This window comes from Siniperca chuatsi, linkage group LG3 (genome assembly GCF_020085105.1).
Source record: "Siniperca chuatsi isolate FFG_IHB_CAS linkage group LG3, ASM2008510v1, whole genome shotgun sequence".
Lineage (NCBI taxonomy): Eukaryota > Metazoa > Chordata > Actinopteri > Centrarchiformes > Sinipercidae > Siniperca > Siniperca chuatsi.
Genome location: NC_058044.1, coordinates 25666290 through 25688947, shown reverse-complemented (window position 1 = coordinate 25688947; position 22658 = coordinate 25666290). Strand labels below are relative to the sequence as shown.

Genomic DNA, 22658 nt, shown 5'->3' with positions numbered 1-22658 from the left:
CAGCATTTTAATGGTGTATTTGGTCAATGTTGAGCCAATTTTGTCTTTTATATACTAATGAGTATAGTTTAATCTATTATAATGAATCATATTCTATACGCTGATCATTTGCTTTGTATAAGAAAACCTTAATCAGCAAAGTAACTGAAAGTAAAACTGTCAAGTGGAATAGAGAACAATATTTCTCTCTCAATTGTAGAGCAGTAGAAGCAGCATAAAAACACTCAAGTAGCTGTAATTAAGCAGGAACTGAGTAAATGTACTTTGTTATTGTTCCACCACCGCTGTGCTCTTTTATTTATTGGGTGTACTTTCTCTCACACACACGCACACATAAGGTAAAAATAAAACACTTTTTTAAAATAACTCTATCTGATTGATTCTACATTTTGAAAAGGAAACCGGTAATTTTAAACGTCTTTCTAAACGCATTATGTCCATTAGAAACAAACACGCTGCACATTCCGTTGAAGTAGCGGCGAGAGAAATGTGTTTTTCCCGCTCAGGCGCACTCTGATTGGCTGTGGCAGCTGTCAGTTACCAGGCTCCGCGCTCTCATTGGCTGGCTCTCCTCACCGTTAGTAATGCGCCGTGCTTCGCTTCGCTTTGAGGTGGACTCTCTCTCCCCCTCTCTCGCTCTGCTCTGTATCGCAGTCAGCCACTGTTATTGATGTTTTTCCCCTCGACATTTCCATGGTAACTGTCCTGTCTAAGGTCTGATCAGCAGCGAGGAGCCGAGCAGTGTGTGAGAATGGAGCTGGAGGAAAAAAAACCGGACCCTAAATACGGTAAGAACAGGTTTATGATACTGCTTTCTCCTCGATCTTTGCTTTTTCTCTAAACGGGCGAAGTAATGGAAACAATGACTGCAAGGGATGGATGGGTGTGGACCTCATGGGTCTTATGCAGATCTGGTGTCATCCTAAGGCTCCACTGCCGGCTTATCTTCCAGAGGAGTTCTTATCTTTGATCTTAGAAAATCTACATTGAATTAGTCTTTTTTCATTTGACAGTACACAGTGAATGAAGGCAGCATGAAATGGGTGGTTGTATTTGGCTAGTTTGCCTTATTTCACCTCCTTTCACAGCCTGTATTACAAACCAAATATGGCTTCAAATGAAACCAAAACTACCCAGCTCAGCCTAGTTATTTATTGTTGGAATGTGGCTTAATGTTACTGATAAAATAGGCTGGCAAAGACAAGAAGGTTGCCATTAAAACAACATTTTGTAGATTGACATATGGCCATTTCATCCACAGATGCACACAGATATGCGCACAAACATACAAAATTGCTTTTGTTCACAATGATTTTGTTTGCATTGCAAAAATTCCTCCCCTATACCAGCCTAAGACATGACTCATCGCTGATTATGATGTGTGTCACACACGCATTTTCTCCACCAGCACCAACTTAGCAGTGCACAGCAGCCTGGCGTGGTTTTCTTGTGTCTGGGATGGGTTGTTGTTCATATGGACTGTTGAGTCATGAAGTTTTCATAACCAGTGTTATGCTTGCATTAATACCCCATGTCAGTGTTGTTACGTGAGAGGATGCCCATAGACGGCTCAAAAGCAAACCACACTGGTATTCCATTGAGAAGACAACACTAATGCTGTCTGACAGTCGAGTTGTTCCTTCTTTCACAATGTATGATGCTCCCAAACCCACACCCACAAGTGCACATCCTCTCCAGTCAATCCATGGACCTCCCACTGTGGAGCATTTCCTTGTTGCTTTCTTGTTACCATATAAACAGCTCTTTTTTTCTCGGCTCCCCTCCCCCATGAAGGCTAAAAGGTCAAAAACCACAGCCCTTTTAAACCAGAGATAAAGGTTTATACAATGCAAACACACAATATACAATCCAGCTCACCAGTATTCTGAAACAGCAGTTTTTATTAGCAGAGTTTGACCTGTGAGCAGTCCCTGGTTGGCTACTGCTGTTACTACTACATTTTCCCTCTGTCTAGGCCGGTGTGCATGCAGGCAGGCAGGCTGCAGCCTGCACTGCCTGGACTGTGTTCAGCCTTGCCTGCTCTACACACTCAGCAGACACAGTCAAGAGGTTTCCAGTCAATATCAAGCTGGCAAACACTCAGATGCATTGCCACACACACACTGCGTGTACACATATATACACAAGCACACACAGAGACACCACTGCTAAATGTTTCACAATGAGCGCTTGTCATTTGGTGACTGTTGCTGTTTGATCCATGCAGTGTCTGTGAGGAGCAGAGAGAGACAGTGATCTGAGCCAGTGGTAGTCAGTTTTTAAGTATTTAGCTCTGCAAAAAGAGACTTTAATGTGTTTCCTCCTTTCCTTTGAAAGAATATGTGGGCCAATGGCCTCATTAGTAGCTGTCAAAGGGGAGTTTTAACAGCTGCAGATACAGCAGTAGAACAGTAGTACATACAGTAGTTTCTGTGACTCCTTCAAGTCCCATATATTAATCATCTTTATCTACATGCCTTAAATAGAAAGATAAAAATGGGAATAGAATCAGGAATAAGTGCATAATGCCTCATTGTATGTAAGGCACACACATGCACACAGACACACACACACAACCGCAGTGGCTACTAACCCATTAAGGTAGCCAGCAAAGGGCTCATCTGATAGCCCCTCTGGGCCCATTAGTGAATCACATCACTCATGACATCATCACTTCCTTTAACACACACACACACAAACACACACACACACACACACACACACACACACACAGTTGTGACAAAAACACATCGTATTATCAGCAGAAGCAGATGCCGTATTACTCCACTTTTAGCATTCACATTTGTTTCCATTTAATTTTTAAAAAACAATTCATGATTTTACTAAACGCTGATAAGATCAGTAAGGTTTGGCTTTAACTGCATATGGACCTGAATGCAGACTGAGATCGTCTGGCAGGGTGGGTTTTCATCCCCAGGGCCCCTGGAGTATGTAATGGCCTACCTGAGAAACCCAGGCTTCTCAAATTAGAAAAAAAAAAAAAAACTCTTCTTAAAGTTACATTTACTGAGATTAACATCAGTAAACCGCTATCACGTTAATTTTGCCAAATAGATGTACAAAGAAGACTATTTACAAGCGATTTGGCTGCCTTTACACAACAAATCTGTTGGAATGCTTTTCAGCACAATCAGAGATTGTGTTTTATGGCACAAAGCAGGCAAAGAGCCGCCTGTTTCTGCAGCTATAATGGAGCTGTGGCACTCACATTCACAGATGGACCTACAAATGAAAGGCTGATGGAAAAATCACTTTCAATGTTTATCCTCTTCAATAAGGAGAAAGAGGAAATGTATACACACAAAGTGTTGGCAGGGAGAGGGAGTAAGACCAAACAGCAACAGCAAACCCTTTTAACTTAATTTAAAAATACTATACAAATAATTGGTAGTAACCTTGTTTCTAACTGGAGCCAGGATACTAAACACCCCAACACTCGGTACCCTGTTATTTTATGAAACTCTGATGTGTCAGAATTATTATGGTTAACAAGACCAAAGAGAAGATTTATGGATGTAGTGAGAGAGGACATGAAGTTAATTGGTGTGAGTGAAGAGGATGCAGAGGACAGGGTTAGATGGAGGCACATGATTCGCTGTGGCGACCCCTGAAAGGGAACAGCCGAAAGGAAAAGAAGAAGAAGAATACAATCTTAATAACTCTAAAACTGAATTGAAATACACAATATTCCATGACTTATAAAACACATTCATACCACAAAATATGTGTTTTAAAAATATTCTTTCATAAAAACAAAATAGGCTACTGTACAGCTTTTTTAGAAGTAACTGTACAGGTAATATTCTTGGCATGTTTTAAAAAAACAACAACAACATACAGTTTAGAGGCCAACCAATACATATATACTGATGTCATCAGTTATGTCTGCATGCTAAAACATGAATATTGGCTAATATATCATTATCATATTTTTTTAAAGGAATAGTTTGACATTTTAGGAAATATGCTTATTCGTGTTCTTGCTGAAAGTTAGATTAGAAGATTGATACCACTCTCATGTCTGTATGCTAAGCATGAACCTACCATTAACTAATTAGCTTAGCTTAGCATAACGACTGGAAACGGGGAAATCTGCCTACCTGCACCTCTAAAGCTCACTAATTATAGGTCCAGTGTGTAACATTTAGGATGAGCTATTGGCAGAAATGGAATATAATATTTATAAGTATGTTTTCATTAGTGTATAATCACCTGAAAAGAATCATTGTGTTTGGAGTCATTGTGTGACTCAAGGAAATTACTGCTCCCAGCCAAGAAATAGTCTGGCACAAAACCTCTGGTTCGAACGGCTAATTATCGTTTTTACAAATGAGATGCTTAAGACGAGCTGGTAGCCAAATCTTGTTACCTTTGGATAGAGCCAGGCTAGCTGTTTCCCTCTGTTTCCAGCCTTTATGCTAAGCTAATCTAAGCTATACTGTCTCCTGGCTGTAGCTTTATATTTAACTGACACATATGAAGGTGGTATTAATCTTCTCATCTAACTCTCAGCAAGAAAGCAAAGTAAGCCAATAAGCACACTTCCCAAAATGGTCTAACTATTCCTTGTTGATATCAGCCTCAAAAATCCAGTATCTGTTGGGCTGAAATACAGGTTAAGGAAACTGGGTTTCTTAAGAAGAACAAGGTTGAGTTTGTACGGACAAGGACATGGTACTCTGTATGTAACAGGCACGTGTATGAGGCCAATAGTTAGTGTTGTATTTCATGCTATGGCATGCTGTCAGTCCATCACATGGCAGTAGAAGTGGGAAGACCAGCCCACGGTCATGTGCCACCAGAGAACACGTAGGACAGTCTTATCTTTGATGTACAGTTCAGGTCACCGCCTCGTATGTGTCAGACACACAGAATGCTTCATACAGTGGGTACGGAAAGTATTCAGACCCCTTTAAATTTTTCGCTCTTTGTTTCATTGCAGCCATTTGCTAAAATCAAAAAAGTTCATTTTATTTCTCATTAATGTACACTCAGCACCCCATCTTGACAGAAAAAAACAGAAATGTAGAAATTTATGGAAATGTATTAAAAAAGAAAAACTGAAATATCACATGGTCATAAGTATTCAGACCTTTTGCTGTGACACTCATATTTAACTCACATGCTGTCCATTTCTTCTGATCCTCCCTGAGATGGTTCTACTCCTTCATTGGAGTCCAGCTGTGTTTAATTAAACTGATTGGACTTGATTAGGAAAGGCACACACCTGTCTATATAAGACCTTACAGCTCACAGTGCATGTCAGAGCAAATGAGGTCGAAGGAACTGCCCAAGGAGCTCAGAGACAGAATTGTGGCAAGGCACGGATCTGGCCAAGGTTACAAAAGAATTTCTCCAGCACTCAAGGTTCCTAAGAGCACAGTGGCCTCCATAATCCTTAAATGGAAGAAGTTTGGGACGACCAGAACTCTTCCTAGACCTGGCTGTCCAGCCAAACTGAGCAATCGTGGGAGAAGAGCCTTGGTGAGAGAGGTAAAGAAGAACCCAAAGATTACTGTGGCTGAGCTCCAGAGATGCAATAGGGAGATGGGAGAAAGTTCCAGAAAGTCAACTATCACTGCAGCCCTCCACCAGTCGGGGCTTTATGGCAGAGTGGCCCGACGGAAGCCTCTCCTCAATACAAGACATATGAAAGCCCGCATAGAGTTTGCCAAAAAACACACGAAGGACTCCCAGACTGAGAAATAAGATCCTCTGGTCTGATGAGACCAAGATTGAACTTTTTGGCGTTAATTCTAAGCGGTATGTGTGGAGAAAACCAGGCACTGCTCATCGCCTGCCCAATACAATCCCAACAGTGAAACATGGTGGTGGCAGCTATGGGGGTGTTTTTGAGCTGCAGGGACAGGACGACTGGTTGCAATTGAAGGAAAGATGAATGCGGCCAAGTACAGAGGTATCCTGGAAGAAAACCTCTTCCAGAGTGCTCAGGACCTCAGATTGGGCCGAAGGTTCACCTTCCAACAAGACAATGACCCTAAGCACACAGCTAAAATAACAAAGGAGTGGCTTCGGAACAACTCTGTGACCATTCTTGACTGGCCCAGCCAGAGCCCTGACCTAAACCCAATTGAGCATCTCTGGAGAGACTGAAAATGGCTGTTCACCATCCAACCTGACGGAACTGGAAAGGATCTGCAAGGAAGAATGGCAGAGGATCCCCAAATCCAGGTGTGAAAAACCTCATTCCCAAGAAGACTCATGGCTGTACTAGCTCCAAAAGGTGCTTCTACTCAATACTGAGCAAAGGGTCTGAATACTTATGACCATGTGATATTTCAGTTTTTCTTTAATACATTTACATAAATTTGTGTTTTTTTTTTTTTTTGTCAAGATGGGGTGCTGAGTGTACATTAATGAGAAATAAAATAAAAACTTTTTGATTTTAGCAAATGGCTGCAATGAAACAGTGAAAAATTTAAAGGGGTCTGAATACTTTCTGTACCCACTGTAACCAAATCATTGTCTTAAAGCTTAAAGTAGAAAATGAGAAAACATAGAGAAGGCCATTAATCTCACCGGATGAGGGTTAAAGAGAACTGCGTAGTAGTGTTTTAAAGTACTGGGGTTTTTTTCAAAACCCATGCCAAGTGTTGTGAGAGTGTGGTAGTCATGTGACTACTGTGAGGTGAGAGTGCAGCTGCTCTGCATGGAGTTGCACACAGTAACACAACTGTAACAAGACAGTGATCGCAGTTTATAATGTCGACTCAACGGTTTGAGTTGAAGCCTAGAATAACTGTTATGATGCCGGAGTGAAAGACTGTTTTGGTTTTAGAACAATGTCCCTGTAGTCAGATGTCTTTAGTCAATTTTGGCAGCAGCAGGTTCACAGGCGCCACAAGTCTTTGTTGTTTTTGCTGCTCCTCTCTCAATTCCCCTGACAAGTCATGAGCCAAGAGAGCGACCAAAGAAAGAGGAGATAAGGGGGCAGAACTTTCAATACACTGAAAAAAGGAAGTGAAGAGGATGAGAAAATAAAGGAAGGAGACGTAAAGAAACAACTGCCACGCACAGCACACTGAGAGAAATCTATAAAACCGTCCACGACAGAAACTGAGAGAGAAATAATGACAAAATACGAAAGACAAGGTACTGTAAAAGTCTGCCCTGGCTAGATTTATAATGAACTGAAGATTAATTTGTTGCTAAATGTCTTTTTGACATTATTGAAGCTCGTCAGATAGACTGCTACTAATGGCTCATGTATAGTTCACTAATTGTGATGGTTAACGGGCTGCTTTAAGTCACATATTACCTCTAGCAGTCCAATGACGTCTTTGTGGTGGTGCCAGTTGTGTCTCTGCAATGTGTGGACAGAGTGTGTATTCGGTGTATGTGTGTGTGAGTGTATTAGCAGTGCGTGGTGTAGCAGACATACTGTATGTAAGCACTAGGCAGTGACAACAAATAACTGGGCTCGCCTCTAACTCCCACTTTGCGTCTGTAACAGAGCATTTAAAGAACAGTTAAAAGCTACTTCATCATGTGAATTGTCATGAATGCTGCGGCAGACATTTACAGTAATGTAACAAGATGTGTAACAACTCAGCACCTGGTTATCTTACAATAGGATGTTGGTGGAGGAGATTATGTTTACGCATAGCTGAATCCTTCCCCAAGCTGATTTCCTGTGTAAAACATATTTCAAGGTGTTATTCATTGTTCTTTAAAAATGTTGACTCGCAGTATTAGCTCATGATGATCTCACTGTGGTTGTGGTTGATGTTTCTCCTCTGCTGTGTCTGATGTGTTTCCATGGCGGCTGGCGATGTCCACAGGGAGCTCTCCATCGCCGGGGAGCCATTTTGTGGGTTGCTAGGCATGGCAGTCAGGCAGAAGAATCCTTTTGTTCTGGAGAATGTCCTGTCTTTGTCGATACATGGGCTTACACTTATTGTACTGTATATATTGTACTCCTGTGTATCTCCCGTATGCAGAGTGCTCTTTGTGTGCACACATACATTGAACTTATGCATACAAGAACTAGATACTAATAAAGTATTAATCATTTCAAATATAGTGTAAATTATTGGAAAAAATGCTGTTTCTCTGCAAAGTCAATACATTCTTTGTTAAAGCGTTAAATCATGTCACTAAGCAATATGCTGAAACTGATTTAGAGCTCAGTTTAAGTTTTGATTTAACTATTAGCGATACAGCAGGTAAATTAAGTATTGAACACGTCACCATTTTTCTCAGTAAATATATTTCTAAAGGTGCTATTGACATGAAATTTTCACCAGATGTTGGTAACAACTCATGAAATCCACACATGCAAAGGAATCAAACCATAGATGTCCATAAATTAAGTTATGTGTTATAATGTTAAATGACACAGGGAAAAAGTATTGAACACATGAAGAAAGGGAGGTGCAAAAAGGCATGGAAAGCCAAGACAATCAGTAATTAGAAAGCAATTCTGCCCCTTGTCAGTGCAAATTAATATCAGCTGGTTCAGTCCCAACTGATGGCCTATAAAAAGCTGTCTCATTACCAAGGTGTCACAGAAGAAACATCTCATGATGGGTAAATGCAAAGAGCTCTTTCAAGACTGGTGCAACCCTATTGTTGCAAAACCTACTAATGGTATTGGTTACAGAAGGATTTCAAAACTTCTGAATGTTCCAGTGAGCACTGTTGGGGCCGTAATCCAGAAGTGGAAAGAACATAATTTCACCATAAACCGGCCACGACCAGGTGCTCCTCTCAGGATTTCTGACAGAGGAGTGAAAAGAATTATCAGAAGAGTTATTCAAGAGCCAAGGAGCACTTGTGTACAGCTTCAGAAGGACTTGGAATTAGCAGGCACAATTGTTTCAAAGAAAATGATAAGTAATGCACTCAACCGCCACGGCCTGTATGCATGCTCACCACGCAAGACTCTTACTGAAGAAAAAGCATGTTGAAGCTTGTTTAAGGTTTGCTGCACAACATTTGGACAAGCCTGTGACATACTGGGAGAATAGTCAGATGAGACCAAAATTTACACACCCTGTTTTGAGGAGAAACGGCACTGCACATCACCCCCAAAACACCACACCAACAGTGAAGTTTGGAGGTGGAAACATCATGGTGTGGGGCTGTTTTTCAGCATACTGTACTGGCAAACTTCATATAATTGAAGGAAGGATGAATGGAAAAATGTACAGAGACATTCTTGATTTTAAAAAATCTGCTGCCATCTATCAGGATGATGATGATGAAACAAGGGTGGACATTTCAGCAAGACAATGATTGATCCCAAACACACAGCCAAGGAAACTCTCAATTGGTTTCAGCTGCTAGAATGGCCCAGCCAATCACGTGACTCGAATCCAATTGGAAAATCTATAGAGAGAACTAAAGATCAGAGTTCATAGAAGAGGCCCACAGAACCTTCAAGATTTGAAGACTGTGTGGAAGAACGAGCCAAAATCACACTTCAGCAATGCATGCAACTCGTTTCTCCATACAGGAGGCGCCTTGAAGCAGTCACTACCAACAAAGGCTTTTGTACAAAGTATTAAATGAATTTCATTAAGCGTGTTCAATACTTTGTGTCATTTAACATTATTATACATAACTTAATTTATGGACAAATTGAAAATTTCATGTCAATAGCACTTTTTTAGAAATATATTTACTGAAAAAAATGGTGACGTGTTCATTACTTAATTTACCTGCTGTACATATATAGCCACCATGACAATAAGCACTTAAAAAATACTAATGGAAAAGCTATTGAACAACAATGTTTTCTTTTGCCAATTTGCCTTTTATATCATAGTGACAGTACATTTACAGACAGGGAATATAGGGAGAAACAACAAAGGTCCCTACAAAGGGAGCACAAAGGTGCGTTGTTAACCACTAGGCCACCAGACGTCCAACTATTGAACAATGTTAGTGAACCCTAAAGGGATGTCTGTGGTGAGAGGAACCTTTTTATTTCTGGTACCACTGAGTAGTAAAATGACTACATGCCTGTAATACTGTTTGACAGCAGTGATGATGTGTAGAGTTGTTGGAAATAAGTTAGTTACAAGACCATATAAACATCAGTTGCATATTCACATGATTTCCCTTTTTAGCCATAAAGCTTCGCTCACACTAATCTATAGTACTACTGTCATTTTTACACATGTACACTTACTGCTCTAGGAGGTGCTCATAATCCTGCAATGACATTTACAGTATTTTTAGTTTTGCTTGGATGACATTGACTGATGGTCACAGAGAGAGAGTATATTGGCCAAGAAGGACATTTAAGAACAGCAAAGACCATTAACTATTCCTATTACGGTAATATTGTAATATTAATTTCAATATCAGTTATTTGGCCAGTGAAATGGGTGGCCTAAATTCTTTTTTACTTTTTACCAGTAGTTGAGGTTGAGAGCTTACAATCACTAACAAAAAACCACAATTTTTTTTGGTGAACTAACCTTAATGCATGTGTTAAAGACTTAATCAGAGCAGAAGTTAAAAGTATTAAATTCAATTTATAGTAGGAGACATTAACAAGCCTTTTATCTTGTTTTATCCCCAGGGGAGTCCAGGAAGTTTGACCCAAACTTCAAAGGGCCGATTTACAACAGGTGAGACGTCTGTTTCAATCACTGATCATAATTCTTTTCTTACTGTAGTACAAGACTCCAATAACAATATTCTGCCTCTCCTCTCCTCAGGGGCTGCACAGATATCCTCTGCTGTATTCTCTTCATCGTAGCCTTGTTGGGGTACTTTGCTGTTGGTATCCTCGGTAAGACTGATCTTCCATTACTACAATATGTACTGTTTCACTGCTTAGACACTTAAGCACTTAGACAAACGATTTTAGAGAATTACTTTTTTATATTTAAGACCATCTAAACATGTCACACAACTCCAGTACAACATGGTTTATTCACCACACATTTTTGATTGTCTTACCTTCATCAGACTGGTATAAGGCTGTTCCCAGCTAACTTAGATACAGTATGTCCAACATACATACTAAGTACAATATTAGTAGGTACAGAAATATAAATGACCATCAATACAAAACATGCAACATACATTTACTACAAGTAAATTGTATTTTGTAAAACTGTTTTTAAAATGATTGTAATGTTGTATTGTATACTTAATATCTATGGTGATCACTGATCAATGGACTATATATACGAAAACAAGAACAACCTGAGACACCACCCTGATGCAGGCAAGATACCCAAAGACGCTTGGTTAACCGGAGAAGCGTTATGCAGCGTGTTTTATTTTTGATGGACCTGCATTGAAGGTCACACTGGTCTGCACCTTACTGTGTTCTCAAAATGCAAACCTTTTTCCATGTCTTTGCTACAGTATGAACAGCGTCCCGTCTTTATTGGCTGGAGTTTTATTTCAATGTTGTGTATCGCCAACAAAGAGATAATTTACACATCCCAAATTGCAAATGTGTCAGAAAACATTCAGTTTATTTAACAATAGCGTTAATAGGCAGATCTGGTGATACGCAAGAGCAGTATGTGCGGCTTTCCAGTTTTAATATTTATTGTCGTTTGATCTAATGTCCACTTTTGTTCTGAATGAGTTGAATTCTTCTCCATGCAGCCTGGTCTCAGGGTGACCCCAGGAAAGTGATCTATCCCACAGACAGCAGGGGGCAGTTCTGCGGACAAGCTGGAACACCTCTGGAGTGAGTCACCTGACAGTATGAACATGATGTCTACAGTATATGTGTCGTTGGAAACCTTTCACATGCAGACAGTGTTGTGTATTTCAGATAATGATAGGTATTACTGTAATTTGATAATCCTTATTTGGGACGTATTTATGATACAGGCCAAACAATAGTTTTGTTTTACTGTTCTTACCGAACAGGAAGAAGCCTCTTCTGCTCTACTTCAACATCCTGAAATGTGCCAGTCCTCTAGTGCTGCTGGAGTTCCAGTGTCCCACCACACAGGTTGGAAACGATATCTATCTTATCTTTTATGTTCATTTCAACATTTTCTCCTTTCTAACAATCACCGTAATTGTCATGATTGTATGTTGTTATTTGTGTCCAGTTATGTGTGGAAAGATGTCCTGACAGACATCTGACATTGGTGAAAGCCAAGTTAAGCAACAAAGAAGACCGTGAATACTACAAACAATACTGTAAGGAAGGAGTGGACTTTGACAAATTGGTACGTATTCAAATCATTTGATTATTCACATTTTATACATGCTTAAAGTGATACTGTTAAAAGTACATTCCAGTATGACAAAAAATGTTTTTAAAAGTACATTGAATGCTGTTTTTACATGATTCAGAGTCCTCCCGAGATCCTGAGGGATGGCTTGTGTCCTGCCATGCTGATGCCCAGTAAAGCCTGTAAGTGAGAAGCATGTTCTTCTTCACCTCAACTTACTTAATTTCCACCCACACCACAAGCTGCTGTGTCTTGTGGCTTGTGTGAAACCGAAACAAATAGAACCATATAAACGAATCACCTCCTCCCTCCACAGTCACGCGTCGCTGCCTTCCCGCCTTGGGAACGATGAAAGGTGGGGTGGTGGTGGTGGGCAATGAGACCACTTTTGATGCTGGACAGGGCGTCAATATCAATGCCACAGATGTGCTTGAGGCATCCAAGTGAGTCCATTTTACATGTACACACAAAATATGTTAATATTGTGAGAACATTTCTCGACACGTCTCTTTGTGTTTCACAATTTCAAAACAGTTTGATTAACACGCCGGTACAATCCTGTTATAATTGAAATTTGCTTGATAAATCAGCAGGGGTCATCATTGTAAATTTAATCCCTTTGGGTTGTGGAGTGTTGGTTTAGTCTAAATGGGCAGTTTGAAGATATCACTTTGTGCTCTCTGAACTAATCTGTCTTCATTTTTTTGACATTGTCAAAAGATTCAGTGAATAATCTTATTTTTTTATTAGATTAATCAGTAAAAATGAAAATAATCCTTACTTTAAAGCTCAAGAGAAAATGCTGTTAGGTGGCTAAATGAACCAGGTTCAGGATTTAAACTCTCGACACACATCGTGCTATGCTGTGTCAGCTGACAGCTAGCATATCACATCCCCATCATATCTCACTGCAGTGATTTGATGTCCTTTTTAAAGGTCTTTATGCTCGTATTTAGTCCGTACGCTGTGTTTGCTACAGTGTATGCCTGGAGGGTCTTTATGTCAGTGTTTTCTATCAGCGTTATTCCCACTGGGGGAGGTTGCAATGCTCCCTGCATGTTATTTATCAAGATGATGAGTATTACAGGCTGTTATGTTGTATTCTTGCAGGAGACAATATCTCAGTGCTGGAGAGTGAAAAGCCACACCAACAAGTCAAATTATTTCTCAATTGGCAATGTGACATGACTAGCCTAATAAATTTAATAACATAATAACAATATTTCTTTGTGTCACTTCAGAATGAATTCCAAACTTTATCTATTATGTAAATAAATAAACAAGTTTCAAATTAAAAGTCTAAATCTGCAATTGGCTAATTTCTTTTCCCCAGGTAACTAATTTTGTACAGCAATACTGAACAGCATTTTTTTTTTTTGAAGAATGCATGTCAATTATTTCAGCTGGTAAAAACAGTCCTTCTCAATCATTCTACTGATGTTACACACACACCCCTAATTTTTCTTTTTACACTCCATTGTAATTATTTAACTAACAGTATTATGTATTGATGTGTTTAGTTATAGGCTTATTTTTGACTTGTCTTGATAACCTTTTACAAAATTTTGTCAGGTTGGCAGATTTCTACAATTTTGGACAATGGTGGTTTTGAATTAATTTCCTTTTGTTAAAGGAAATCAAATGTGGTTGTTGAAGCTCGCCAGGTGGCCATGAGAATCTTTGAGGACTACACTCAGTCTTGGCACTGGATACTGCTGTAAGTCTGTCCACTTTCTAGTTACAGTAACAGAACATTGTTGTGTAGAACATCATGAGTACAGTACAACATCATGAGTACAACACAAGACAAAATGCCCCCCTCCCCCGTATTTTCTCAACTAGTTTTTATAGTCAGCCAACCTACACACAGTTCTCGTGGCTGTTAAATTTTTTCACTTGGTATATGAAAAGCATGAGTGTTCAAGACTGACTTCAGCTAACTGATCATTTTGAAACCAGAAATTATGCATGACAGCAACTGTCAAGATCACAGACAAAAATGCTCTGTTGTTAACTCTCAGTATGTTAAAACGTTTGACGTGTCCACCCTCTCCAGTGGTCTGGTGATTGCCATGGTCGTCAGCTTGATTTTCATCGTCTTGCTGCGATACTTGGCTGGCATCATGGTCTGGGTCATGATTATTTTGGTTATTCTAGTCATTGGATATGGTAAGTCTTCAGCCTTGGGAAAAGATAAAGTTGCTATCTGCTTTTATTAAAATGAAAAACGTCTAAATATTTGAACTATTCTTTTAGGGATTTTCCACTGTTACATGGAGTTTGCGAATCTGAAGGGAGAGCCGGGCGCTGACGTCACCATCCGTGACCTCGGAGTGCAGACGGACTTCTCTGTCTACCTGCAGATCAGACAGACCTGGCTGGCCTTCAGTACGCACAAACACACTTTCATTCTTTAATACATCTCTCTATGAAGTGTTTATGAATGCTGTTTAATGCCTTTACTGTTTTGCAGTGATCATCCTGGCTATTGTGGAGGTCGTCATCATCCTGCTCCTCATCTTCCTCAGGAAGAGAATCATGATTGCCATTGCCCTCATCAAAGAGGCCAGCAGGTCAGTCTGGCATTGTGCAGCATCTTTCCATTCTCTTTTCTCCGCTGAGGTAGAAAAGTGACCCGACCTTTTTAAAGCTGCACTAATCCGTGTTTTTACAATGACAATGGAATAAATGACCGTGTGTAACGTGAAAGGGAATTATCACCCAACTCTGCAGTTCCACTCAGCTCCACGAAGTGTTTTAGCGTCTTTCAGCTCTTTGATTTGGTTTTACGGCCCGCAACTTTACTGTTTCGGTTCAGTCTCACAGTTCTCATCAACCGTGTTTGCAATCGCAGCAGGCGGCTGTTTTCAGCACAAGGCTTTGATAAACCCACTGCACACTACCTGCTCAGCACCAAACAGCTGACGGACACAGTCAGCGACTAGCTAGTGAACATTGTGGAGCATTTAGCAGCTAAAGAGCCAGATACTCCCCTCAGCAATCGGTGGAGACCAAACAGAGCTAAAATGAGGCTGAATATTTTACTTACATTCATCAGCAGAAACATGACTCCAAATGAATGCTAATGTTGCTCTATGTCTGCTGGATGTGTTTCCTAACACGTTTAGCATGACAACATTATAATATAATAATGTATTTACAGCTTGTTTTGCTGCCCCCAAAAGGTGAACAAATTTGTTAACGCTGCTTCAATTTGATTGCATTTGTTTTCGTAACAGTGAGAAGAGCCCTTTAGTTCTTACACTTATACATTATCGTTTCTTTGTTCGGGAAATTCTCCTCCTCCTTTTGGAGAGTATTGTATCGAAATTTGTCGACATAATGTTTCGATTGTTGTTTTCTCTTTCAGAGCTGTTGGGTACGTGATGTCATCACTGTTCTACCCACTGCTGACCTTTGCCCTCCTGGCGGTGGTGATTGCTTACTGGGCCATCACTGCTGTGTATCCTTTCATTTGTCCAGATGATGATCAAAGATGGCCAAAACATAAATGTGTCACTTTATAGTTATTCGCTCCTTTAATCCTTTTTCCCCCCCACTTTTAATTGCACAGATTAAATCTCCAACCCTACACTGTAGTTTTTTTTATTCTAACAATATGTGATATATTCAGCATATATTCGGCAAGAAAACAAATCATGAAAAAAATATTAATACAATAAAATATACATACAAAAGGCAGTAAATATGCTACGGTATTACCCAAAAAGAGAAAACAAGACAAAAGTAAAGAGAGAAAAAAGATAAATACCTAAATGAATTAAATGGACAACTTGTCAATTTGAATGATCATCTATATTAATTAGCCAGTGAATCCAGCAGTTAAACATTCAGTTCATCACATTTACTACTTCTCAAGACTGTACCCTTTGTATGGAGTTCCTATGATATACCCTTCTATGCTATTTAGGTTTTTTATTTTTTCCTGCTTTATTAGGTGTTTGCTACATGTTTCCATAAATTCATTAATAGATGCAGATGACTCTTGATTGTGACCTTGTCAGAGATATCCTCCCTTTTGTTGACATAATCTCCTTGACCGTTCTGACCAGTTTCTTGTCCACCTCTAATGAGCAGGTGTACAAAGTGTTCAACAACTCTGAGTGTGAGTACTCTCGACAAACCTGCGACCCCAAGGTACGCTTTTAAATGTCACTGCCACATTAAATGAACTGATTGAAGATGTGTGTGGGGTTCAGCCAAAAAGCCAAACAAATATTCTGCTTAAATTTGACAGCGTCACACTTTTCATCATAGCTTACTGTATGATAAATAAATAACTCCTGCGGTCTTCCACTCTCTTCCACTCTCTTTCTCCAGACATTCAATATCTCCAATGCTTCAGCTCAGTGTCCTGATGCAGAGTGCCTGTTTGCCTTCTATGGTGGGGAGACCCTTTACCACAAATACCTCATCCTGTTCCAGTTCTACAACGTCTTCCTGTTCTTCTGGTGCGCCAACTTTGTGACGGCCCTGGGCCAGGTCACTCTGTCGGGGGCCTTCGCCTCGTATTACTGGGCCTTCAAGAAGCCTGAAGATATCCCCGCCTTCCCCATCTTCTCCTCGCTGGGACGGGCCCTCCGGTCAGAGGCTGAATTTGTATTTGTGTGTGCAATCTGTCCACTTGTATTTGTTTGCGTATTTAAAACTTAGTTTGTTAGTGGAAGTGAGGCATATGTTAAGGTCAGTAGTAGGTGGGTTACCCTACCTGTGTAACAGAGCAAAGAGCGTTTCATGCTCACATTTGGCTTCTGTTCCCCCCTCCTGTCCAGATACCACACAGGCTCCCTGGCTTTTGGCTCTCTGATCCTGTCTATGGTCCAGGTCATCAGGGTCATTCTGGAGTACCTGGATCAAAAGTTAAAAGGTCAGAAGATATACATTTCCTAAATGACTTGACTGTGCATCTTCATCATTATCATATATTTATCAGTGACTATGTTTATATGCATTTAGGATATTGTTGTGCTGGTTAATCTTTAATCCTGGTAGATAGATGCATGTGTAATGCCAAAGGTCAGAATAATACAGGTTATCTAATACTGCAATCATAAAAGACCTGGTTAAGATGCCTGGACACACTGATACTCAGTGTGTTACAGTGGCAAACCTTGTACAATATTACTGTTATTGGTTTCAACATTATTTTTTCCCCCACCTACGTCGCCTAGTTTGCACCATTCACGCAGTTAACCTTTTCATACTACTATTACTTCTATCCTCCACCTTGCAGGTGCACAAAAATGTCTTTTCTGATTTATTTATAGCCTGTAAGGGACACTTACAGGGTATCAAAGGTGCATGTAACTTGGTTTAACCCAAGTAAGACCTGAACCCAGGCAATAATCAGATTATTATTCTGTGGTTGAAAACACATTCGGTCATTCGTTCGTTCCTGTAATTGAAACACTCTCGCTCTCATCCTTCAGGTGCTCAGAACAGGTTTACTAAATTCCTGCTAAGCTGCATGAAGTGTTGCTTCTGGTGTCTGGAGAAATGTATAAAGTTCCTTAACAGAAATGCCTACATCATGGTGAGTTCTTGTAACTGGACACGGCTGCATGAGAGAGGTTGGGTCTGGTCAGGTCTTAAAGTGGTAAATAGTTTTTGTTTTTTTTCTCCAGATTGCCATATATGGAAAAAGTTTCTGTCCCTCAGCTCGAGATGCCTTTTTCCTTCTCATGAGGAACATTATCAGGTGGGATTTCATTACATCAATATCCACAATTTTTAATCCTATAAGCATTAGACTACAACATGTATTCAATTTTAAAGCAATTTTTGCTAATTTACTCTTGTATTCTCTATTGTGCCCATTTCAACACAGGGTGGCTGTTTTAGATAAAGTGACTGACTTCCTGCTGTTTCTTGGGAAGCTCCTCATCGTTGGAATTGTTGGTAGGAGAGCTTATTATTTTTAGACCAAAACTGGAGAGAGATCTGTCTGGATTTCTCATTTAAAATCCACTAATTCACTTTTTTTTTCTGCCCAGGGATCTTCTCTTTCTTCTTCTTCTCTGGAAGAATCAAAGTGGTAGAGGACGCTGCTCCATCTCTGAACTACTATTGGGTGCCAATCCTGGTTAGAGACAGTTATATTTGTATGATTTGATCTTTAGTTTTGAGCTCACCTCTGGGCTTTGATGCCACAGCAGAGACCTTAACGTATGTGATTTTCTTCACCTAGACGCTGGTAGTGGGATCCTACCTCATCGCTCATGGATTCTTCAGCGTGTACGCCATGTGTGTGGACACACTGTTCCTCTGCTTCTGTGAGTAACTTAGCATTCAGTCAGATCTCCTGCAGATCTCCTCTTCTTCCTGTTGTCAAGCACTCATACAACTGTGTCAAGCTGAGATGCTTGTTTCTTCTTCCTGCTATGTTTCTGACTCTTCTTCTCTTTGTCTCATTTCTCCCATTAACTTAACTTTATTTTCACACATTCCCTTTATTTCATGTTTTCATTTTCCCCTAATTTCCCATTAACCCAATCAAAAACACAAAATACGCATTCCCCACACACGCAAAAGGTGAGGACTTGGAAAGAAACGACGGCTCGTCTGAAAGGCCTTACTTCATGTCCCCTGAGCTGCACGAGATCCTCTCCAAAGCAAAGAGGCTGGAGGAAGATGCCGACGGCGTTGAGCAGGTGCGTTCTGCAGACCAAGCGGACGAGGTGAAACTGGAGGAGGAGACCCCTCTTCAGCAGCAACAAGACGGAGAGATCCAACTAAAACAGCAGACGGTGCTCAAGCAGGACAACGAGGAGGAGGAGCCTCTGCAGTCCAAGACGGAGGCTGAAGAGCCAAAAGAGGAGAAAAGTGAAGAACAAAAAGTCTGTGACGAAGAGGAGGCTGAAAAGAGAGAAGAAGCAGAGGTGGAAGAAGTGGCCGAAAAGCAGGAGTTGAAGCAGGAGGAAAAGGCAGAGGAGGCATCGCCTCCAGCTGTGGAGGCTGAGAAAGAGGAGACTGGTGAAAAGAAAGACGAATTGCAGGAAGAAAATCCTCCCTCTGCACCACATGAGTAGATGTTAACAGTAATGTAAGGGCAAAAAAATGAGGCTTGGTAAACCTCATAAAGCATAAAGAATGAAAGAACTGTACCTACAACTTTGTGATATGGACCTGTTAAATGTACGGCATACAGCAAGCTAAAATTTCAGATCGCCTTGCTATGTGAGTGATGTGACGTCCAACTGGAGAAAGTTGTGGTCGATATGTGAAGGTTGCAGCAGGTCAAAAGCCCAGTGCATCTCTGTAGCTTGAAAAAATGCTCTCTTGTGTTGGTTTTAGAACAGTGTTGGTTTTTATATTGTGCAGATCTGTAGAACATTGTGAGTGCTGAACCTGTGCCTGATTACTGTCACTAATATTTGTTGTCTTAATCCTGTTAACGAATGCACTACAGAACCACAAGTACCCTGTTTACAGTCGGATCAAACACATCTCAATCGATGGTGAATCTCTTTCACTGTTTACAATGATACCAGCTGACGCCAAAATGTTTCAGACATATTTGATATACTGTATGAATATTGGATCTGTTTTTTTCCCTATGGAACTTGTGTGTATATATACAGTAGTGTCTATTATGTATTTTTTGGCTTCGGTCTTGTAGAGATCCTCCCCAAGATGGGATCCCATGTATTGTATTGCCACCTACTTGCCTTGGTATTTCGGACTGGCGTAAGTGCAGTGATTGTGTTGCCATGACGCAGCCGTCGTGACCTCTCTACAGACCCCCTCCAGATCCAGTACTGATCCCACCCGCCTTGCTCTGTCCCCTCTCTCTGTCTCTCTCTCTCTCTGAGTGCTGCATGGTGTTGACATGGCCTTCTGAATGCTTGCAACTAACATCTTAAGTCTCTGGATGCCTTTGTACCTTTTTTCTTGTTTGTCACCTTGTGAAAGATGTAAGTTGATTTTCCACTGAAATTACTGATGACATTCCATATTTATTGGATGTAAATCTCGATTAAAGGTGATTGTATTTAATCATAGTAGTTCTGTAATGGGTATACACACAAGTTTCAAGATGGTTTGGTGTTTGGAAACAGGTGAGTTTTCGTGTCTAACAAACTCAGCCAGGATTTTGTCTTAAAGGGGCACTCCAAAATGTTATGTTAACGTCACTTTACTTGTCATGGGGGAATAAAACATGAGTTGGAAATTTTTTTTCTGTGGCTCTGGAGGGGGATTTCTGCCTGAGGAAATGATGCTGTTGACATCACTTGATTTTTTTTTTTTTTTTTTTTTTTCACAGGCTGGGAATGGGGTTTTTAAATTTTAGACGTAAAGCCTGTGTTACAAACTGGGGGACCTGGAGTTTGAAATGTGTTGACATTTGCTAATGAGCTGAGCTAACAGATTGAGCTGCATTATGGGTAGTATCTTTGACGCATGTTAGGGACTAAAACCAGGGTATCTCTGCCTCTGCTCCATTGATTTAGAGGGTCCCAATGTTTTTGGCTTGTGACCCCTTAAGATGAAACAGTGTCTACTTGTGGCCCCCAATCACAGGTTATGGACTTTGTGTGGACATGATTTGTGAACAGTTCAGCCAATGAGCGATTTATTTATTTCCCTTCTCAGAAGGAAGGAGTTTTAGATACCTGAAGAGGTAGTATCCAGACAAAAAAGAAAAATCTGAAGTCAGAAAAATAAACAATTGTTTCTAACAGAAACAGGCCTTTTTCCCCCTTTCTTATCCCTTTAATCATCTTGTGACCCCTAAAAATTTTCTTGGGACTCTTTGAGGGTCCCGACCCTCAGGTTAGGAACCTCTGATTTGGAGCATTCTTTCATTTTCTTTAGAGTAACTTAACACCTCCTGAAAATATTGTTTTTCTGACCTCTAGTAGTTTATGTTCTCACCTTGCTGGAGTGATGTACAGACGTACTTCAGGACCCTGTGACATCACTGTTGGATGTGTTTCAACAGACTTTCAACCATAGAGGGCAGCAAAACACTGCTTTTCAGCCTGGTATTAATTTGCTCTTTAACGGTCACTCGCAAGTCTCCTTACTTTATGGGAGTGCAATATTAAATTTCTGGAGTACCCCTTTAATTCTTAATGAGCTAAAAGGCAAAACAGATGATAGATAGACAATGCATTACTGTTCAGTGTTAGCATGCTGTTGGGAAAATGCTGTTCCTCAATTGCTTGTGTCCATGTCACAGTGGAGGATCTGGAGCGCAACGATGGATCAGCAGAGAGGCCGTATTTCATGTCACAGAACCTGCTCACCCTCCTGAAGAAGTCCAATCAGGAGCCCAAATCTGTAGATTAAGTCACAGCTTGGTGTGTGTGTGTGTGTGTGTGTGTGTGTGTGCCTGCATATGCCTGTGTGGTGTTTTTAAGTGAAAATCTGAACAAAGGGAGGAATTAGTGCCATTTCCTGTGCTGCATTATGTGTGTACTGTATGTTTGTGCCTTGCTGTCAAATGAGATTAATTTGTTGTCTGTGTGATATTACATTGTTTCCCTATACTTGCCCAACAAGGGTGATTTTATGACAGAAGGAACATGGGAGCTTGAGTTACAGATAACTGTAGTTAATTTAAGCATGTTTTTCTTTTTCATAGTACATTTTGTTCTTTTTTGTCACTTTTTTGTGTGTATTCTGTCATGCAGTTTCAATCTTCAAAGGGTCCAATATCTTTCAATGAGACCTCCACTTTATGGCTGATGTAGCCTGTTCATACATGAGTAAAGCTGTGCTTTATCAGTTTAACTAAGCGTATTGCACTGTTTGAAATCAGCTCACCAAAGTTGCTAAACCGTAGGCGATTAAAAGCTTAGTATGATACTCAAAGCCTTAAAAATGACCCAAGTGGTTTAATTTGGACTTGCAGTCTTGATTTTTTTTAATAACATGTTATTTTTTTGTTCATACCTACATATTCTCCACTGAATATAAAACATATCCATGATTAATGTCCACATTTTGAGTTTGTAAAAGTTTTACATTACCTTTCGGATTGTTGTAAACTAATTAAAGTTTGTGTTGTCATATTAGTGTTCAAATAACAAAAAGCTTCTTAGGTTTATTTGGGTACAATAACACCGGGATTATTGTTTGCGTTCATCAGTTTTGTCCATCTTAGGGGAAAATTGTTTGATAATGCTGACAAATAAAATTAAAGGTCCAGTAGAAGAACTAGGAGCTATTGGCAGAAATGAAATATAATATTTATAAGTATGTTTCATTTTTTTATAATCACCTTAAAACTTTACCTTACCTTACCTTGTGTTTTTGTTACCTTAGAATAAGCTCTTTTTAATCTACAGAGGGAGCGGGTCCCTTTCCACGGGGCCGCCATGTTGCACCGCCATGTTTCCACGGTAGCCCAGAACGGACAAACCAATCACTGGCTGTAGAGTGGGCCTTTCGCTTTTTTTGTGAGTTTCGCGGCCACCGTAGTTTCTCCTA

The 22658-nt window shown here is 40.2% G+C and overlaps 1 protein-coding gene across 4 annotated transcripts; it reads left to right on the top strand.

The window, feature by feature from the left end:
* Positions 1 to 607: 607 nt before the first annotated feature.
* Positions 608 to 22417, top strand: slc44a2 (solute carrier family 44 member 2). 4 transcript variants are annotated; one of them, XM_044189613.1, is made up of 22 exons: positions 608 to 788; positions 10574 to 10622; positions 10713 to 10786; positions 11620 to 11704; positions 11890 to 11974; positions 12078 to 12197; positions 12325 to 12385; positions 12520 to 12646; positions 13837 to 13920; positions 14260 to 14372; positions 14460 to 14591; positions 14677 to 14776; positions 15574 to 15666; positions 16277 to 16361; positions 16545 to 16807; positions 16997 to 17091; positions 17654 to 17757; positions 17849 to 17922; positions 18052 to 18122; positions 18218 to 18306; positions 18412 to 18496; positions 21406 to 22417. In XM_044189613.1, exons 1-22 carry the CDS (start codon positions 752 to 754, stop codon positions 21513 to 21515), a joined length of 2136 nt encoding a protein of 711 aa, XP_044045548.1. In that variant the 5' UTR covers positions 608 to 751; the 3' UTR covers positions 21516 to 22417. The 4 variants fall into 4 exon arrangements, with proteins under 4 accessions (XP_044045548.1, XP_044045546.1, XP_044045547.1 ...); XM_044189611.1 differs by lacking the exon at positions 21406 to 22417 and adding an exon at positions 18756 to 20219; XM_044189612.1 differs by lacking the exons at positions 608 to 788; positions 21406 to 22417 and adding exons at positions 6972 to 7134; positions 18756 to 20219.
* Positions 22418 to 22658: the final 241 nt, after the last annotated feature.